The following is an 18,345-nucleotide window of genomic DNA, read 5'->3' as shown; positions in this document are numbered from 1 at the left end:
TCTCCTCAATCTGCTCCCATCTAGAATTTTTCTAGAGTCTTTTTTCACTGACCTCAGAGTCCCATGTTGTCGTCTCTGTGTGTCTCCGCTCTTTCCTTTTCCTGATGCAGGAGAGAATTTGTGCTCGTAGGTTCGTTTGTTCTCGAGCGTTGTCAACCGAAGCAGTTTTTTATGGAGTTCTGCAGCGCGGAAGGGTTGATCTCCTCCAGGCTCTGCATCGGGAAAATCGCCTGCCATGCCTCCCGCCGCCGGTCACGCGCTCTCCGCTGGCACCGCGCAAGGCGCGCCGCTGCCAGCGCCTCCCGTGTGTTTCTAAGATGGCCGTGGCCGTGCGCCACTGCTCCGGCCGCTCTGATCGCGGCTGCTCCTGGCCCCGGCCCCTCCCAGCCTCGGGGCCGCCCCCAGCGCTGACCGTGGTGCCATTCCTGGCGCGGGTCCCAGACTAAACCAAGCTCGCTTTGCGAGCCGTGCTGAAATAGTCACGGTCGTGCGGTGTGGCGAGGCCCCGGCTATGCCGACCCCAGCAGAGCAGTCCCAGCTGTGTGGCATTGCCCCGGCCATGCTGGCCTCGGCCGAGCGGTCCTGGCGGCGCAGTCGTCCGCAGTGCCAGGACTGTTCCGGCGGCATGGCGATGGCAGAAATCCCAGCTGAGCAGTGCGCCGACCTGGCCGTGCCAGGCTGCGTGAGCCTGGCTGCACGGGGCCAGCCTGGCCCGACCTGCTCAAAGGCCAGAAGCCAAGAGAGTTTTTCCCGGGCTTCCTTTGTTTTTAAATGTGCTTTTCCACAGGGGCATGTTTAACTCCCTCAAGTGCTCTAACCGGGTGTCAATCTCCAAACTTAGCCAGCTGATTAGCCCTTCAAAACCAGCCAGTTCATTAGCTCTGGCAGGTCCCCACAGGGAGCCACCCTCCCCCTCCCTAGCTGAAAAACCAGGCTTTTGTTAAACCACAACAATGGTCTTGGACACATGAGGAGAAACTTGAGTATCATATGATGAGAGCCTGACTTTGGTGCTATTCCTAGAGAGAGACACTAGAAACCTAATAGCAAAGTTGTCTATTCACTGCTCAGGAACATTCATTCTGTTACCATGAAGTAGTAGTTAAAATTTTTGTTGTAGCTTTGCACATTTTAGAATAGAAGAATTGCATCCCAGTAGTCCATTGTTAAGCCTTTCCAGCATAAAGGCCAGCCCGTGTCCTTGAAATCTGTTGTGGTGTTAGTCCCATGTTGTAGCCAGCATTTGTGGCTATTGCAAAGCCACGTGTGTTCCATGAAGGCTGCTTTAGTGGCTGCATTGAAAACTTGCTGCTGGAGGGTGTCCTGCTGTGAGGGCAGAGCAGGTTCAGTGACCTGTCATCAACAGAAGATCTGGACTTGGCTTTATGGAATCTGAAAGCTGGAAATCTTAAAATGCAAGCTACATTCCTTTGTAATTTTATATTCCTACATATAAAAAGGTTACTTTTTCAAGCTCTTTGGCTTTTAAGTAGAGACCACAGGTTGATATTTTTTTCCTTTCAAAATGTAATGCTGAATAATAATGAAAGAGTATATAACAGTCTGTACTGATATGCCACTTAGGTTTCAGGATAATTACAGTAATTTGGTTGTTACTCTATATGGTGTCATGAATTAGTTGCGAGAATACATGATGCAGTGGGAATGATTCAAGGGCTTTTCATCAGGCCTCATGGTGAACTGGCTTCTTGATCCTGATGACTGTACCTCAGCTAACAACCCAGCAATCACAGAATTATTTTAATTTTCTTTGTTTGTGGTCTTTACTTGATTTGGTGATAGTATTGCAGTTCTTCACATCACTCGTGTACAGCATGTCTGTAAACAGCAATGGAGCCACGTCTGACAGGAGTGGATGGTGGAGTCATTAAGGATTTGCATTTTAGTATAAAGTCAGAAACAACATATCAATATTTACACGACAACAAGAGACTTGTATTAATTAACTTCTGACACCTGCAAGGCTGTTGGTAATGAGAACTGGAGCTGGTTAATCAAGATGACATTTGATCATTTCTGTGAAGGCTCACATCTGTGATACCCCCAGAGAATCCATGATTCCTAACCCCCGCATTTCTCCTTGTCCTGCATATTGCATCTGCACTCTTTTATTGAAGAGAAACAGATTTTGAGACAAGTTTTTTTTTTTTTTTTCTAATTACTTCTGGCTAAATTATTTTAAACCTTTGAGGTATTTTTTTAAATGCCCATTAGTGTGTGAAGAAATGCTTCTGTCTGTGAGTGTAGCTTACATGGGTGTCCCAAGGCAAAGTTGAGAGGGATAAGGCATGAATTCTGTTGTTTTCTGACGCTTATTTTGTGTTCTTCTTGGAGCTCAGAAACCTTGACTTCCTTAATGTTACTGGATTTTCCAAATGTAAGGGTGTTCTTACTTGATGTGTTTTCTTCAGCAGCAACACCTACATCTCAAAAGTTTGTGTGAAATTTATAAAGGAATTGTAATCCCTGTTTCTTGTCTCTTACTGCACCAGTAAGAGCTCTGGTTTGACTGGGATTTAACCCGAATTTCAATTCTTTTAGAAGAACTAATCTGAGAATGAAGAGCCCTTGCTTGTCCTTGTGATCACCAGAAGGCAAGTTAGCAACACATGGGGTTTAAGATATCAGTCAATACACTGAGTCCTGTTTTTCAGTTCAGATGGGTAAAGATTTGACATATAGATAAACACAAGTTAGAAATTGTTTCCAAACTGTCTTGTTCAGGTCTTATTTTACAACCAATTCCTTGCATTTTTTGGTTTTTTTTTTGCTTTGAAATCAAATAGTCTAATGAAGCTCTAGCCAAGTAACTGTAGGAGGGTCTGCTTTAACTGTGGTTGGTAAAATGAAACCTTTTGATAGAGGTATCCTGGCCCACTCCAGCTATTGCTGTGATTCTGAGCATAAAGCTCACATTATTAAACCTTGTGCACTTTCTCTTTTACTTCACTCAGATAAAGATGAAAACAACCAAACAAGTCAAAAGCCAAAGCCTGTTTCTTCTCAAAACTTGGAACTTGTTCCTGGTGCAGATGCAGCTGTGCAGGTAATGCTCCTACACCCAGCAGTGCCGATGGCTCTCAGAGCTGATACAGAACAAGGCTGGCAGAGATGAGGACAAGAAAATACTGCTGAGTTTCCCTCATGCCCCATCCTCTGCTCTGGCCCACATGTGCCTCTGCTGTGGGGCACAGCTCAGAAGTTGCTCTGGCTGGGGTCTGGAGGGGAGGGGATCAGAGTTATTGGTCAGGGTGAGTTTACCTATCCACTTCCCCTTAAGCAGCCATCAGGGCGGGAAGAAAGGGTCACAGAGGAGAGAATGGATGGGGCTTAACTAATGAAAACACTTTGTGAAGTGTTGTAAGTGAGCCCTTGTCTGCTGTTGCTGCAGAAAGATGGAGCCGTGACCGTTTCCCAGGCTGAACTGCCAGTAGGTAATGTCATCAACATAGGTCCTAAAGGCTCAGCAGCACCTCTGCTGGAGGCTGATGAGGAGGGGGATTTGCATCCTGTGTACAGAGGAGCTTCAAATGTTTTCCGTATCCGTCTGCTTTGTATTGATGAGAAGTATGAAACCAGGTAAGTGTAGAGGAAGAGTCACTGCTTTCCCATTAATAACCATTTTCGAGGTTATGTTTTCAGGACAAATCAGAAAGTGACAATACCTACAGTGGTTAGATGGGATTTTCCTTGACCTTTTTCTTGTCTGCTTCTTTTATCTTCAGTAATAACGTTTCAGCCTCCATTTGCAGCTTCTTAGCTCTGACAGGTCTGTGGGGGCAAAACGTGAAGAATTTATTTTTGTTGGAAAAAATGTGAGTTGAGGTTGTGAAAAAGGCTGCTGTTTCCTTCTATGGAGACACTCATTCTGAAGCTGGCTAACTGCAAGAAGAGCTACATGTTACAGTAGTTCTCCTCTCATTACATGGGGCAATAAAGCTGTTCTTAGCTCTGCAGGTAAATGTTCCCATTCTAAACACTTTCTCCAGTTACTAAACGAAATTATTCTGTTTCCTAGAATCCTCTACTGCTGGGGGAGAGAAAGGAATTTTCTCTCAACACAATTGCTGCTGCTGACCTCACACTCTTAGATCCTGGTGGATTAGAATAGGGCTATAAATGGGGTTTAGACTTTTTTTCTAAAATTTCTCTCCACACTGGAATATATTCAACCACATCAGCAGAAACTTCTCCAGGAACTTTCTTCCTTTTCAATGTGGTGGTAGAAAGGAAGATACAGGATAGATGAAGCATTTGAGCATACCCAGGATCTTCCATGCTTTCAAATCCATGTCATATCTGCAGACAGCAAGCAACAGGAGTAGGGCTTGATAGATGAGTTGAACATGTGTGGTACAGTTTGAAAAAACATCTGTCTACTCAGTCATTAGTGAGTAGCAACTTCTGAACTCTGGCTTAAAAGAAGTGTAAGAGTAAACTTCACTGAGAAGAAAAATGAGAATTCCTTGAAAACTGGTTCTGTTTATTGAGCAGTTTCTTGGTTAAGGAGGGCACCTACCCAAGGGGATCAAACACTGAATCTGCTGCAAATGCAAATACACAAAGTTACCAAAACAAAGTAAAGACATTGCCTTTTGTGTACATATTTCCCAAGTGATATACCCAGTAACAGCGCTCAGCTTTAAGAACTAGTTTAATTAGTGAAGTGCAGGAAGTCAGCATAGGAGATCTGTGTTGTACTTAGAAACATTGACCAACTAATGTGTTATAAGAACAATTGCACTGCCAAGAGACTGTGCCAGAACAGTTAATTGAGGGACAATCTAGTGTAAAAATTCAAGTAAGATACTTATTGCAGAATAAGAAGGCTTTATATTAAAATATTAGTGAGGCAAGGGGTTTGCTCTGGAATGATTCCATTATACTGAAACAGCGTTTCAGAGCTTTGCTAGAGATTTGTGTCAGTAAATAATCTCACTGTAGATTTCTTGAGTTCTCTGCTCACAGTTTCCTGCTTAGGATAAGGATTGGTCTGGGTTTTTTGCCTCCTGAGCTGAGAAATCTGTAGATTTTGGTGTTTTCAAACATTTTGCTTGTGTGATTCCCTGGCTTGCCTTTGCTTGATCCACCTGCCTGTAGAAGAAATATTAGCAAAGCAAATATATGTAAAGGAGGGCACGAGGTGATGCTGGCTGCAGCCTGGAATCTTGTCCTGAGGGAGGCACTGCTGGCCTTGCACAGCATGGACCCAGAAATAGCTGTTGTCTTGAAGTGTAGGTGTGATTGCATCTTAGCCCTGAGGGAAGTTTGCTCCTTGGGAGTTGTTACCCACTAAAGCTGCTGAATGTTTCCATCTCCTAAACCCAGAGTTATGTGGCTTGTTAGTGCATTGAGAGTGACATGTGAAGGAACTGAACTACTGGCTTATCTGCTGATACTTGATACTTTTCTAAGCCCCCTGAAAAATGTCCCACCTCAGTTCTTGTGGTCCTTGCTGCCAACAAGATCCTGGATACCAGAGAGAAAATGACAATGCAGTATAGTTGCAATGGCATTTTCCTTTCCCCTGAATAGCTGTTCTATTAACTAGTCTTAGTTATGTATTATATAGGTGAATATATAATGCTCCAATCCTGATCTGTACTTGCAGCTTTACATTTACATTCAGGCATAGATACTGCAATTCGAAATTATTTCTCTTTTAAGTAATATTATTAAAGAGGTAATTAAAGGGAGCTTAATTACAGTTCTGAAAGGAGGAGAGGATTTATCAGTATTTATAAGGTAACATATATCTGTATGAATTTCTTCAAAAGATACATCCTGTGTGGTGGAAAAGTGTTTTATGAAACTTCAGCATAACTGGGTTTTGAGCTCTTTGATAGCCTTACACATGGGAGAAACAGCAGGGCTTTGGTGAGATTTCTAAAGTCTTTTTAAACTGAAATGTCACAATTTGCTGTCACCATGGAAAAGAGACTGGGACAGCTCTAAGTCAGTGGATGAGAAGTGAAAAGAAGTGTTTAAAAACAATTCTAAGTATTTATGTTGCTGTTAGGCAGTCAGAGCACATCGGGCATGTTTTCCTGAGTGGAAAGTCACAGAGCCCTTGGTGCTGGCTGAAAATACTGTAGAACATAGCAACAACTGTTTGTAACCTGAAGTAATATTTGCTATATACTAATGCTGCTGTGATAGTCCAGGAATGGCTTCTGAAGAGGCTGGAGTCAACAATATGAGAGCCAGTGTTTTGTTAGTTCCTCCCCCTGTCCTTTTAGTGAGGAGCCTCATGTATTCTGTCAAACGTCCTGGTTATTCTTGTTAATAACAATGCTTTAAACACTAGAAATCAGAAATTGCTGTGCAGCATGCAACATCAACAGTTGGTTATTGATGATTTATCGGGATTGTCCGATGAGCTCCGAATAAATGCTCCTGCACTTGCAGGGATGTCAATATCATAGTGTATCAGATCATTCTGATATGTGCTTTATTTTCCAATATTTGCTCTTGGTTGCAGGTCGCTGGATTTTTTGCATTATGCTTTCAACGTTTTCCCGGTGAGTATAACGAAAGTTGGAATGATTTTGTGTGGTGGGACAGCAGTGCAGCTGGCAGCCAGGGGATGTGGGTCTACTGCTCCAGTGAGTCTGCCCCACATGAGTGTGTTGGGCCTGGTTACCCTGGGCTGAGCTACTCCCCTCCTTGGCTGCTTCTGGACTTCATGGAATGTATATCCAAGTCCTCTGTTTATCGTAGAATGGTTTGGGTTGGAAAGGAACTTAAAAATCATCCAGTTCCACCCACCCCTGCCATAGGCAGGACACCTTCCACTAGACCAGATTCCTCCAAGCCTTGTCCAACCTGGCCTTGGACTCTTCCAGTGATGGAGCAGCCACATCTTCTCTGGGCAACCTGTGCCAGGGCCTCCTCACACTCACAGGGAAGAATTTTTCTGTACCATGTAATCTAAACCTGCTCTCTGTCAATGTGAAGGCATTTCCCTGCCACTGTGTGCTCTTGTAAATAGTCACCCTAGTTTATGTTCCATAGGGACTTCTCTAAGATGCAGATTTAGAAAAAGAAATGTTTCAAACTCCTTTAAAACCATGTACAGATCCAGACCGTACCTACATTAAAAACAAAATCAGCAAAATTTATTAAAAGAGATGGAGTTAAAGCCTATAAACAATGGTATTAAGGGGATTCATAATATTTACCTAGAGACTGAACTGTGGCACTGTGGATTCACAGTGCAGTAGCTATTTCCCACTCACGCCTGTGTGATCCCTCTGTCTGAGGTAACCAAGTCCACTTTCTGAGACTTTCTTAATGCACACTAGTGTTGTAAAGTCATGTCATAAAGCACTGCATGGTAGTGTGCCTTAGAGACAGGCCCTGTGTACCACAGACACTGTCTTGGCCCTAAGAACCAGCACACTCAAAAATACTGCTTACCACCAAGGAAAGTTCCTAGAGAGAGCCGACCCAGAAAGCATTTCAAATTTATGTAATTTATCCATCCAACAATGTCAGTCTTGAAATAAAATGCCACGATGGAATCCCCAGATGTAGTAAGGAAGGTTCCTCCCATAGTTTGCTTAAAGTGAAGCCATTTCTGAGCTGTCACTTCCTTTGTGCTGGCCAGGCAGAGCCATGCTTGGTGGTGTGCAGTGTAAACCCTGCATTCAAGGGTTTTCCCTGCATGGTGATGTGCCGTGTAAACCCTGCATTCAGACACCTGAGGGCTGTCTGTCCCCTCGGAGGGCTATGGGTGAAGCTTAGAGAACACTTTTATTGCCTGCCAATGTCTTTCAGGACAGAGACTTGTGTGTCATCCTGGTGCCACATCATGTCCCAGAGTTCCCTCTGATCCGGAGCTTTGTTCGGGCTGTCCCTTCCTGCACTTCCAGGCTGGGTCGGGAGCTGTATGTGTTCCACCGAGCAGGACTGCTTACGTGAGTGATGCCTCGGGACAGCCCTTCTGTGCTCTGGGCTGCTGTGGGATGCGCCTGCCAGCATTTGTAGGGAGTGTCCTCTCAGTAAAACCCAAGCGCAGTGAGAGGATTCATTTGGGATTTGTGTATACAGTACTAAGGTAGGGAAGATGGACATTGGTATAAACCAGTGGCTCCAAGTTCCCTGGTTGTGGGCCAGCAGAGAAGCGTGGTGCTGTGTTTGGCCTTGGGGATGTGGGTCAGGTTGTGTGACACTGGCACCTGATAGCCTAGTGTAGGTTTGATTCTTGGAAATATGATGTAGCTTTCTTAAGAGAACTCGTAATCATGTGTTTCTGGGACATACAGATCACAGCAGGAACACTGCTGAGTATCTGTTCTATATAAGTTCTCTTTTATTTTTGGAGTTGAATAATTTATTTCACGCCTTCAGTATCTGTGATGCTCTGAACACTTCTGTAGGCTGAGATATCATTGTACTGCGACACCAAACCTGTCTTGCTGTGACTTCTATTAAGTGGAATGAGTTTTCCAAAGCTTTGCTTGTATATCAAGCCTATTCTAGCCCAAACACCAAGCTTAAATTGTGACATAGTTGTTTTTTTTTTTTTTCTTTTTTTTTTCATTTTGGTCTTAATGTACGTAAATACTGTGTGGTTTTAGCAAAGTACTTCTAGGTTTAATTGTATACCTAATCACCTCTGGTGGTACACAAATACTTCATGCACAAACTGGCCAGCTACTCTTGGACTGAGGCAGAAGCTTTTTGCCCTGGGATGAAACTTCTCCTTCTGGGTCCTGAGTAAAAATCCAGCTGGCTGGAGAGAGAGCTGCTGGAGTAATTCCTGGTAATCTCAAGCCCAGCTGCTCAGTAATCCATCAGTAGTGTTGGGAGTCATATGTCCTCTTGCAATTCTGGGCAAAGTTCAAGTTGTTATCAAAGCTGTTAAAAAAAAAAAAAAAAGTTACCATCCTGATTACATTGTGCATATTCCAAATGACACCAGTCTTTTCATGAAAACAAAATAGGGTCATCAGTAGTATTTTCCAAATCCCCCTGCAGCTTTGCAGGAAAGAAAGGGAAAATAGCTGTTCACTGAGGTTCAAGAGCAGAAAAGCTTTGGGAGAAACCAGAGTAAGCTTTTGGAAAGTTTCTGCAGAACAAAACCCACAGAGTGCAACAGATACCCTCTTGGAAATAACCAAAATCCATGAAAGTGAAAGATCAACACATTGTACTTGCACCTACAGCTTTCAAAAGCATGTGAGTGAAAAGGAAGTCACAGAAAATGGACTAAAAGAAAAACAGGGTAAGAAGAGGGGAATATGAAGATGTGAAAGGGCAAAGTCAGAAAAGGCACAGGCACAAAATGAGCTCTTGATTAGTACAGGTAGTAAAAAGGAATAAGAAAAAGTGTTAAGTACACAAAAAGCAAGAGCGCAGCAAATGGAACTGTGGGTCTGCTACTTAACAGTGTAGGAGAAAAAAAATAACAGATGACAAGGCATAGGCTGAGGTTCTTAATGGGTACTTTCCCTCAATTTTCACAAAAAAGCATGATAATAATAGTGTCCTTGTCCCTGAGCAGTCAAAGGACTTGAGCATCTAGAATGAGTTAATTCATTGCTGGGAGAGAAACGAGTACAGACCTTAGATAGTCCTTCCTCCTGTTCCATAATCCCAGTGGAGCTGATGGATCTGCTTATTTAAAAAAAAAAGGCAGTTTCAACTTTTCACATGTTCTGTTTTTGTCATGCTCAAGTTGCAGTTCCCTGTAGGCACAGCTGCTTTCCCTGGGGCATGGGTGGGGCAAAGCTGGTGGGCTGGGCTGGGCTGGGAGCGATGGGAGGACAGCACACTCGGGCTGCAGAGTGAGCCACAGTCCTCAGCACTGTTGGGTCTTGAAATCGACAGTGGAAACGTGTGAGAAGCTGTGGAAGCTCAGCTGATGCTTGCTTAGAAGGTCAGGATTAGTTTGTAATTTAGTAACCAAATGTGTGCTTTTGAGCGCTCAAAAATGGTCAGTGAATTCAGCTGTGAAATTTCTCATAGCATATCAGAATCTTGGTTTTTAAAGGTACCAGTGGTATTCATTAAGCTCAAATTTCACAAGATGCCTCTCAATGTGACTGGCTGAAGAACAACCCATCCACTTTTAAATTGAAAGGCAGAAGAACAGGAATAAAAATATTATACTACATTAATCACAACTTTTTATCTGTGGGTGAAATAACTTATTTCTTGGAACTGAAGCTGTAGTTCAGCTTCTTGAACAGCACTCCACAAATGTGGGTTGCACGAGCTGTGTGTATCTAGGAAGGGGTTGATGCCTTTGGCATATAGTGGGAGAGCTTCTCAGCTGCTGTAGACTCTGAAGTATGAAGTGATTTTTCTTCCTAACTACTAAGTGGGAGATGTTTGCTAACAGTCTGTAAATGAGCTAAGTGCCAGGTTACAGCTGTCTGTAGGTAAGGTGTTCCATGTGTGGCACAGGCATTCTGGTACCAAGTCACTATTGTGTCCTTACAAGCTGACACTCCGTACTTAGCAGAGGCATTGCAGTCATGTAAGTTTATCCTCATGTGTTACTGCTTGAGGCGCCAAGGCCTAATGCAAAAATTAATAATTTTGTTCTCGGAGAAATTTATGTTCCTGCTTTACTTTGTACCATGACAGCTGGCTCAGTTATATTTTTCTGTCATTTTTTCATTTTTTCTTGCCTTTCCCTGTTTTATTTTAGCTCTTTTCCCCATGTGTCGCAATGTGCTGCAATGTTCAGCTACAGATTCCACATTCATTTTATGGTTCTTTGCCTCCTTTTATTGTTAACTTTTACTCACTTGAAGACAAGTGATACCGGGGATTATAGATTGGGCTGAGTGTTTAATAGCAGATAAAGCAAGATTCTGGAGTTGTCTCAGGTAGATGCTCTGATCTTTTCTATTACTATGCAATAAGTTCATATCTGCCTTTGGAACAAGTGTCATTTAGCAATCAGCTACAATTTCTGAATGGTGTTGTTGGTACTTGTGAAGGGTGTGTTGTCTTAAGCTTGGCAGTTGTCCTTATTTTGTCACAGGGTCAACTTTAATTCTTTTTTTGTTCTTTTTTAGGTCATTTAATGTAAGAAAAGCAGCAACCAGTGACCTACAGGGTATCAAAGTTCTTGTTAAAACTCTTAGCTTGAATGAAGGGATATGGAATGACTCAAAGATATTCACTGAGGCTCGCAGGGATCCAGTGAGTATTTGTTGCTGATATGTGTTCAATTCTGTCCTAAGATCGGCACTTAACCCAGGACTGAAGCAGTGGCTGAGCTTGTAGCACTCCTGCAGCAACTGTACCCAAACTGAAATGTCAGTGAGGAAAGATCTGTGTGGTCCAGAGTCCAGCCACACACCTGGCTCAAACAGGACCCTGTTGGGGAGCAGGCTGGTTAAACTGGGATGGTGCCTGGGAACTGCACTGGGAGGAGAGTGTTTTAACTGGGATTCTGTGGTGAAATACCCAGTTACCATTAGAAAGAGATTCTACTGAAGCTGGAAATGTGCATCTGTTGCCTTTACTTTGCAGGATGGGATGCCAGTACAGGCTTTTGTAGCAGAAGTTTTGGATCAGATCGTTGGTGTTTCTGTCACTAGGGATGAAATGGTAAATTCAGTTTGTGTTCCACTGAGCTCTGTGGTGTGTGGTGCTCTCAGTGAGGCTGAGTTTTATGCTTGGCACTGTACTTGTGCCTAACAAAGTATCTGTAAAAATGCTGCTTGTAGAATCTGTCTAGTTTATGCCCACTGCATTATTTCTCTGCTCGTAGATAATGATTGACACACAGATGAAAAAAATGATCCTGTTACTTTCAAGAAGCTACTGCTATGTCCTGAAAGTTTTCCTCCTGCACTTTTTTTGTGCTTTAGCACAAAGCCATTCTGCTTCTAAATAGGTGTTTAATCACCTCTTTTGCTTCTACTTTCCAAGTCAATAAGAAGCTTTGCCACAAATCCTGCAAAAAGCAGTAATTCTTCTTCTATATTTGCTTTCATAACTTTTTTGCCCAGCAGTAGAGTCTAAGTGATTGTGAATCATGTACTTGAAAACAAAAGCTTATTCCCTGATGGAGTAAAAAAAGACATTGCACATTATTATTGAATAGTAAACATTCTCCAAGTATTACTTTAGTGGCATTCTGCTAGGACTGAAAAGGTGGATTTTAGGTTGTTCAGTTCTAATGCTTAGTTTTTACAAAAGAACAGTCACTCCTGTTTCTGAGAGTAATTCTCTTGGTTATATTAAGAGCTAAGAGGATAGATTGAGTGCATAAATGTGCAAAAATATCAGCTTATCACTTCAACAGGGAAGACTTGTCAGAGGGCATTTCTTACACAGCTCTGCTCTGTGGAATTCCCTTTTTCAGCTGGAGTTTGGCGAGGGGGACAGCCTGGGCTTCTGTGCCTTGAATGCAGAAAAACATTTGGGGTTTTTTTTTCTCCCACCTTGGATGTCTGTTAACTTGTATCAGGCATTGTGGGATAAGGGTCGGGTGTGCATTTCTTGTAAATAAGGGCAAGCTGCAAGGAGAGGTTTTGATACAATGAAAAGATTTTCAAGAAAAATCTGTTCAGTCAATGCCCTTCAATTGAGGACAGCTTCCAAAGACACTTGATTTCAGTTTTCAAATGTAGTTCCCTGATTGATAGAAAGTGACTCATTGGTTGGTATTTGCTAAAATCCTGTCAGGGTAGCTGCCGATCACTGCTGACTCACAAATTCCTAATATTCCAGGATATTGAGTATATTCGATCACATTACAATATTGAGGACTTCATTCATTTTAATCACCACCAGCAAGAGGAACACGGACATCTTTGCCACTTTGTCTTGAATCCTGTATTTCATCACTATACAAAATACTTTCTAAAGGAGATTCTTCGCTTGGGTCACAAATCTTCTCTTTACTACCCTATTTATCCAGAATATGTGGAGGACAAGGTAAGGAGAGTGTGATTAGTATTTTTTGTATTAAATATTGCCATATTTTCTCACTTTATTTTTTCTTTGCTTCCACGAATGACTGCAAACAGGGATTTTCTTGTCAATCTGCAGCATCTGTACCTTCTTTTCTTCCTGCCTGACATATTCTGAACCTGTGGACACAGCTCTTGCATAGCAGGGCTGATCCATGGTGTCCATTGGTGTCTTCAGGAAGTATGGTGGGGAGCAGAGAGTGGAAATGGCCTTGGCTCCCTGCCCAGCACAAGGGTAATGTAGCCTGAGTAAATGCAAGGGGATCATCCTGAACACATCCAGGTGGCTTATAAAAACCCTTCCAAAGGGATTCAGGTACTCTGAACTGTGTTTCACCAAAAGTCAGTGGGACTCAGGCACCTCATTGGCTTTTGAAGGGGGTACTTGTGTTCCTGAAAGTGTCATGGGAGAACTGTAAGAACTGAACTTCCAATGGAGAAAATCTATTTCTGAGAAGAAGGTAATTCAGAAGCACTCACATATGTGTTTTGTCATCAGTCTCATGTCAGAAAAGGGATCACGAGGTAAAATTTGCAAGCTTCTGAAGCTGCAGTATGTCCCAGGCAATGACGCAGGCTCCTGGCACCACTGATGGAAACACACGGTGCACCCCGACGGCAGTTTATACCTTGGTTGTACCTGGCTGTCTTCAGACAGATGGAATTTTCCCCTGGAGACTGACCACCAGCTTGGGCTTCTGCCTGGCTGGCTGGACTGGGCACCTGGTGTTTAGATGGTGTCTGAGATGGGTTCTTGGGTTCTGTCCTTGGTGACTTGTGTGTTTTTGAAACCACCACTGGCTTTCACATGGGAACTCTTTGACAGGTTGGACTTTGGGTACATTTGCAGGATGTGTTTTCCCATGCACTTTTGTGGAGTTCTAAGTGTTCCCGTGAGGAACCAATGTTCCTGCGTAGCATTAGGCTCTCAGATTCTGAAGAGGCACTCACAAAAATGCATTTAATGGGACTGGATGGAAGAGAAGCTAAATCTTACCAGTGATTCCAGTTTTGACTGTTTCCAGGCTACTGGGCTACAGAGTTACTCTAAGTTACTTAAGCTTATCTAATATTATTATCTAATAAGTGCTAAGTGTGATATTTTACTTAGTTCTTAGTTACTTACTTCATAGTAACCTCAAGTTTTTAGTATTTGTGTATGAGTGTAATTTAGTTTGCATTAATGTTAATTCTGTATTTCCTGCAATTCTCTCATTTTCTTGCCTTTCATGTTATCAGTCATGCCAGAGGCAGTCATGGTGTAATAGACAGATGCAGCTATTTCTAATGCTAGAGGCTGTTCAGAGGAGCATTAGGGTTTTGTTAATTTCAAATTTCTGACAGTTTATTAACATTTATCACTTGCGTGAACCAGACATTTCAGTTGGTATAGAATTTCTATATAAATTCATCTCTGTTCCTTGCCAGGTGAGCAAAGGTTAGCAGCGAGCAGATAACACAGCTTAATGAGGTCAAATCAAGCTGATTCATGATCACTGTGGAGAAAAATATCCTCCTGGGGAAAATACTTGTGCTGAAAAATCCCATAAACCAAACCACTTGTTTATCTGTCATTCCCACAGAGATAGTAATGTAATTACTCTCATAATTATCTTCATTAGTGTCAGGAATTATCTGCAATTCATTTCTCTGCTCTGAGTATGTTTGTTTATTTGGTGATTTTTGTCTCAGATTTAGCCAACAGAACTAAGAATTGTGTGTTTGTGAAGCCGTGCAGCAGACATCTGTGATGCACTGCTCTGACATCCTCTCTGCTGAAATATGGATTGGTGTATTTCAGTTCCAGCATCCCTGTGCTCATTCCCTGACATCTGCCCTTCATTACATGGCTCCCGTGCGGCCGAGACGACAGATTGTCTATCCTCTGCAAGGACTTGGCGTAAACGCTCCGTCGGAGCAAGTCTCCAAGGATCAGGTGGGTAACAGCAGTGGCAGCAGGCAGGAGGCACGATGCCAGCTCGTGTGGGGCCTGGCAGATGGGCTGGCATTAACCTCCCAGTGCTCACGGGCTGCTCCTTAATTACAGCAGCCACGCTGGCTGGCCGATCCCGCTCTGCTGCCACGCCCGGCCGGGCTGGGCCTGCAGCCCAGCACATGCGGCAGCCGCTGGAGCAGAGCCCTTCCCACTTCCCATCGTGCCGACACGATGGCAGCGCTTTGTCATGGCCTCCCAGCATCTTCTAAATGGTCTGCCTGCTGCTGAGCCCTTTCTCCTGCTAGCTTTATTTAGGTGTCACGCTCTGCACGTGGAAAAAAGACAATGTCATGCTGTTGACTTTCTGTAGAGATTGCTTCAGTACGTTTTATTTTTCAGTCCCAAAGTCAGGTTTCTTCCATGCACGAGATACCCTTAAAACACCAAGAGACTTAACAGCAAAGGAAAAGGTTGTTTAAACTAGCAAATGGTTTTACTTGCAAAGAACTGGTGCAACCTGGAGGTTCTAAATGAAAAGTCTCTTAAAATTTCATTTTTAAAGTAACTTACACCTCATTCTCTTACATTTTTTAAGTAACTAAAATTTGGCATGAAGGTGATTACTCAAAAGAGTAACTAGTGAAGCTGAAATATTAGGAAAAACACAATTAGTGATGGATTCTCTCAGTAGGTAGTCATAATTTTGTGGAGAAACATAATTAGGGAACTTTGTCTGTCTACTAACTTCCACTTGGCTGAGATGGGCTTCCATATAATATTTTTAGAGCTGTCCTTTTCTCAGTTAGTCAGTAGGTTTTGGCACCTAAAACTCTTAATTAGACAGCAGCTGGCAAAGTGAAATCCAGAACATGGCTAAGGCTGTTGGTCTGGGTTTGGCTTTGTTCAACAGCCTTCCCTTCATATGCACTTCCCATGCTTTCTCTTCTCTGCAGAATGAACTCTGATGCTTTTCTTTAAACTGCTTCTTATTCTTAATGTTTAAAGTGATTGCTCTCTTCCAAAAGGAGCTCGTCTTAGCTTTTTTGTTGAAGCTGGAAAATGACAGACATCCTGCGTTTGAAAAATTTGCAAATCTTTTGTCTGCTCATGTTCTTCCTGAGGTTTTCTGAGCTTCTCTGTAGGTAGTGGCATAATGGTTTGAAATCTCAGATTCAAATTTCTATTCAACAGAATGTGTGAAATTTTTGCTAAGAAGTTGTACTGGAAAAACCCCAACTCAGGGCCAGCCAAGTATCCATGCATCTGCCTCTGCATGAATTATAGATTTTTGACAGACTGTGGTCTATCAGAATGGACATCTGGGGCTAAGTGCTGGGTCGTAACTTGAGGATAAAGCTAGTCTGCTGCTGTTTCTGACTTCTCTGAAATACCAAGAACTTGAAACCATGTAAAGCTAAGTTGACTCTTCTGCTGAGTGAATGAAGTGACCTTTGGCCACCCTACATTGGGAAGCTGTGTAACATAAGGAGCAGCCTGCCATGGGAAACTGAGTGTACTCATAAATAAGGAGGGTGGTGCTGCTTTTAGACCTTGGTTTGCAGCCAGGCACAAGGCACTTGCCCTCTCTCTGCTCAGATGCCTCGTAAAGGAAGATTGATCCCCATCAATGATCTTGCACTACCTTGCCAAATACTGTAGTGAAGTTATAAATAAACTGAGGTGTGTCTTATAAACTAATACAACTGAGTTTCTGTAGGCACAATATTCTCTTTCTGCCTTTTTGTGGTGATTAAAAGGCTTCTCAGACCTACTGTAAACAGTAAGGTGCAATCTGTGAGGCAGAGAACAGCCTGTCTCACCAAGGAGATAAATGTGCTAGCTCTGCAGAATGGAAAGGCTGAGAAGTGTCACCTTATGAAATACAGTGAGACAAGGTAAAACGCATTTTGGTTGTGGAAGATGCTAATGGGCTGGGAAGTGAGGGAAAAATGACATGGGAGAACAAGGTTGTGAAGAAAGTGTGGAGAAGAGAGGGAGAAGGGTGAAAGGCAGACAAAGAGTCTGGAGTAGGAATTAGTGGGAAGGCATCTGAGACCAGCCCCTGCAGAGGAGTAAGGAGAAAATGTCTCCTATCATCTTTGTTTTGGTGGTTTCAAACAAGATCAGGGCAGGTTCTTGCAAGATGTTTAGACTGGGCAAGCAGGGATTCCAAGCATTATTTCTTTATCCCATGTCTCTATCCCAGCTCACCAAGCTGGTTTAAACCAAGGGGGCTTTGCCCTCTCCTACTGGAAAGCAGCTCCTCTAGAGGTGAATCCGTGGCCACTTTTTTCCCCTGAGCTGGAGGGCAGGTTATCACTGTAATATTGCTGCTTTAGAGTGCTCTGCAGTAGTGGCAGGATTTGTCACATGAACTACAGGATGAGGATTGTAAATGCAAGTTGATTTCAGAAATGTAAAAATTGTCATTGATTGCCTGCCCTAATTGGTTGCTTGAGTATCTATTGCTGGTAATGGGGATAATTGTGGTGATATTTTTGCTTTGATACCCCCAAGATGCCTCTTGATATCTAGTAATCAACAAATAAACATCTGCCTCTCATCTGTTGCTTTTTCAGCTGCCTTCCTCTTGTTCCAGCCCTTCTCGAGCTCTTGCTCCCCTTTTTCCCCAGTAAGAGCTTGGGGCTGAGCAGCTCAACCGTTCTATGTGGGGCACAGCTCCTGATTTGTGTGTTGAGTGTCTGTGAGCTGTCAGCAGCTCCATATCTCAGCGAGTGTGGGTGGGAGCTTTGGGGCTCCGTCATTTGCTGTTTCCCCAGTATACCCCAGCCTGCTTAGGGCATGAAGGGAATTCACTCATAGATACAGATCCAGGGCAGGCGTGGGCGCTTTCCTGCTTCCTTCTTCCAAAGCCTGAAGAGGAACCATCAATCTAAACCACAGAAGCTCTGCTCTCAACTACTTCCTCAGCACTGCCAGTCCACATGGATCTCATCTGTGCCGGAGTGGTGCTTTTCCTGTGGGTCTGGATCAGTTGTTACAGACAGATGAGCACAATGTGTGGCAACTTGTTCTTGTCCCTCTGTCAACCCTCTCTATTCTTCTGGGGTGTCTGAAAAAACCACCAAAGGGGAAGTGCCATGTGTTGCTCTCCCATGGATTCCTGGCCTGCTCCCTCCTGTCTCATGTAGGGAGTGTGAGCTGTGTCTTGTGGTTTTAAAGGAAGCATAGATCTTTCCTCCCGTGGGCTCTCTGGCAGAGCTAGATGTCAGCTGGAGAAAGGTACCCCTAAACTCCAAGAACTTACCCTATAACTCCACAGCCAGCTGTTACCTGTGGGGCCATTTACCTGCAGTTCTTCACTCGCCCTGTTCTCTCCATGCGCTTGAGGCATTTCCCCTGGTTCAGTCTTGGTTTTGGTTTGAGGTAGGCTTTTGGTGTGTGTTGTGGCTTATTGCTAAAATGATTTTGACTTCGGAGAAATAC

The 18,345-nt window shown here is 43.4% G+C and overlaps 1 protein-coding gene across 7 annotated transcripts in view; it reads left to right on the top strand.

Annotated features, from left to right (window-relative positions):
- The window catches only part of CFAP61 (cilia and flagella associated protein 61), a 93,609-nt gene that overhangs the window by 13,350 nt on the left and 61,914 nt on the right, over nucleotides 1–18,345 (top strand). For 5 of the 7 annotated variants that reach the window (XR_010997813.1, XR_010997812.1, XM_068186284.1 and 2 more), the window contains 8 exons: nucleotides 2,976–3,067; nucleotides 3,413–3,600; nucleotides 6,503–6,542; nucleotides 7,801–7,940; nucleotides 11,055–11,181; nucleotides 11,515–11,592; nucleotides 12,721–12,927; nucleotides 14,764–14,898. Coding sequence is in view for 5 of the 7 variants with exons in the window: in XM_068186284.1 (XP_068042385.1) it covers nucleotides 2,976–3,067; nucleotides 3,413–3,600; nucleotides 6,503–6,542; nucleotides 7,801–7,940; nucleotides 11,055–11,181; nucleotides 11,515–11,592; nucleotides 12,721–12,927; nucleotides 14,764–14,898 (1,007 nt within the window). In the remaining 2 variants the exon portion in view is untranslated. The remainder of the gene's footprint in view (nucleotides 1–2,975; nucleotides 3,068–3,412; nucleotides 3,601–6,502; nucleotides 6,543–7,800; nucleotides 7,941–11,054; nucleotides 11,182–11,514; nucleotides 11,593–12,720; nucleotides 12,928–14,763; nucleotides 14,899–18,345) is intronic. The other 2 variants (XM_068186283.1, XM_068186285.1) reach the window with 2 other exon arrangements.

The sequence above is a fragment of the Anomalospiza imberbis genome, chromosome 3, assembly GCF_031753505.1.
Source record: "Anomalospiza imberbis isolate Cuckoo-Finch-1a 21T00152 chromosome 3, ASM3175350v1, whole genome shotgun sequence".
Taxonomy (NCBI): Eukaryota; Metazoa; Chordata; class Aves; order Passeriformes; family Viduidae; genus Anomalospiza; species Anomalospiza imberbis.
The sequence above is the reverse complement of the archived record's forward strand: the minus strand, read 5'-3'. Positions and strand labels throughout refer to the sequence as shown.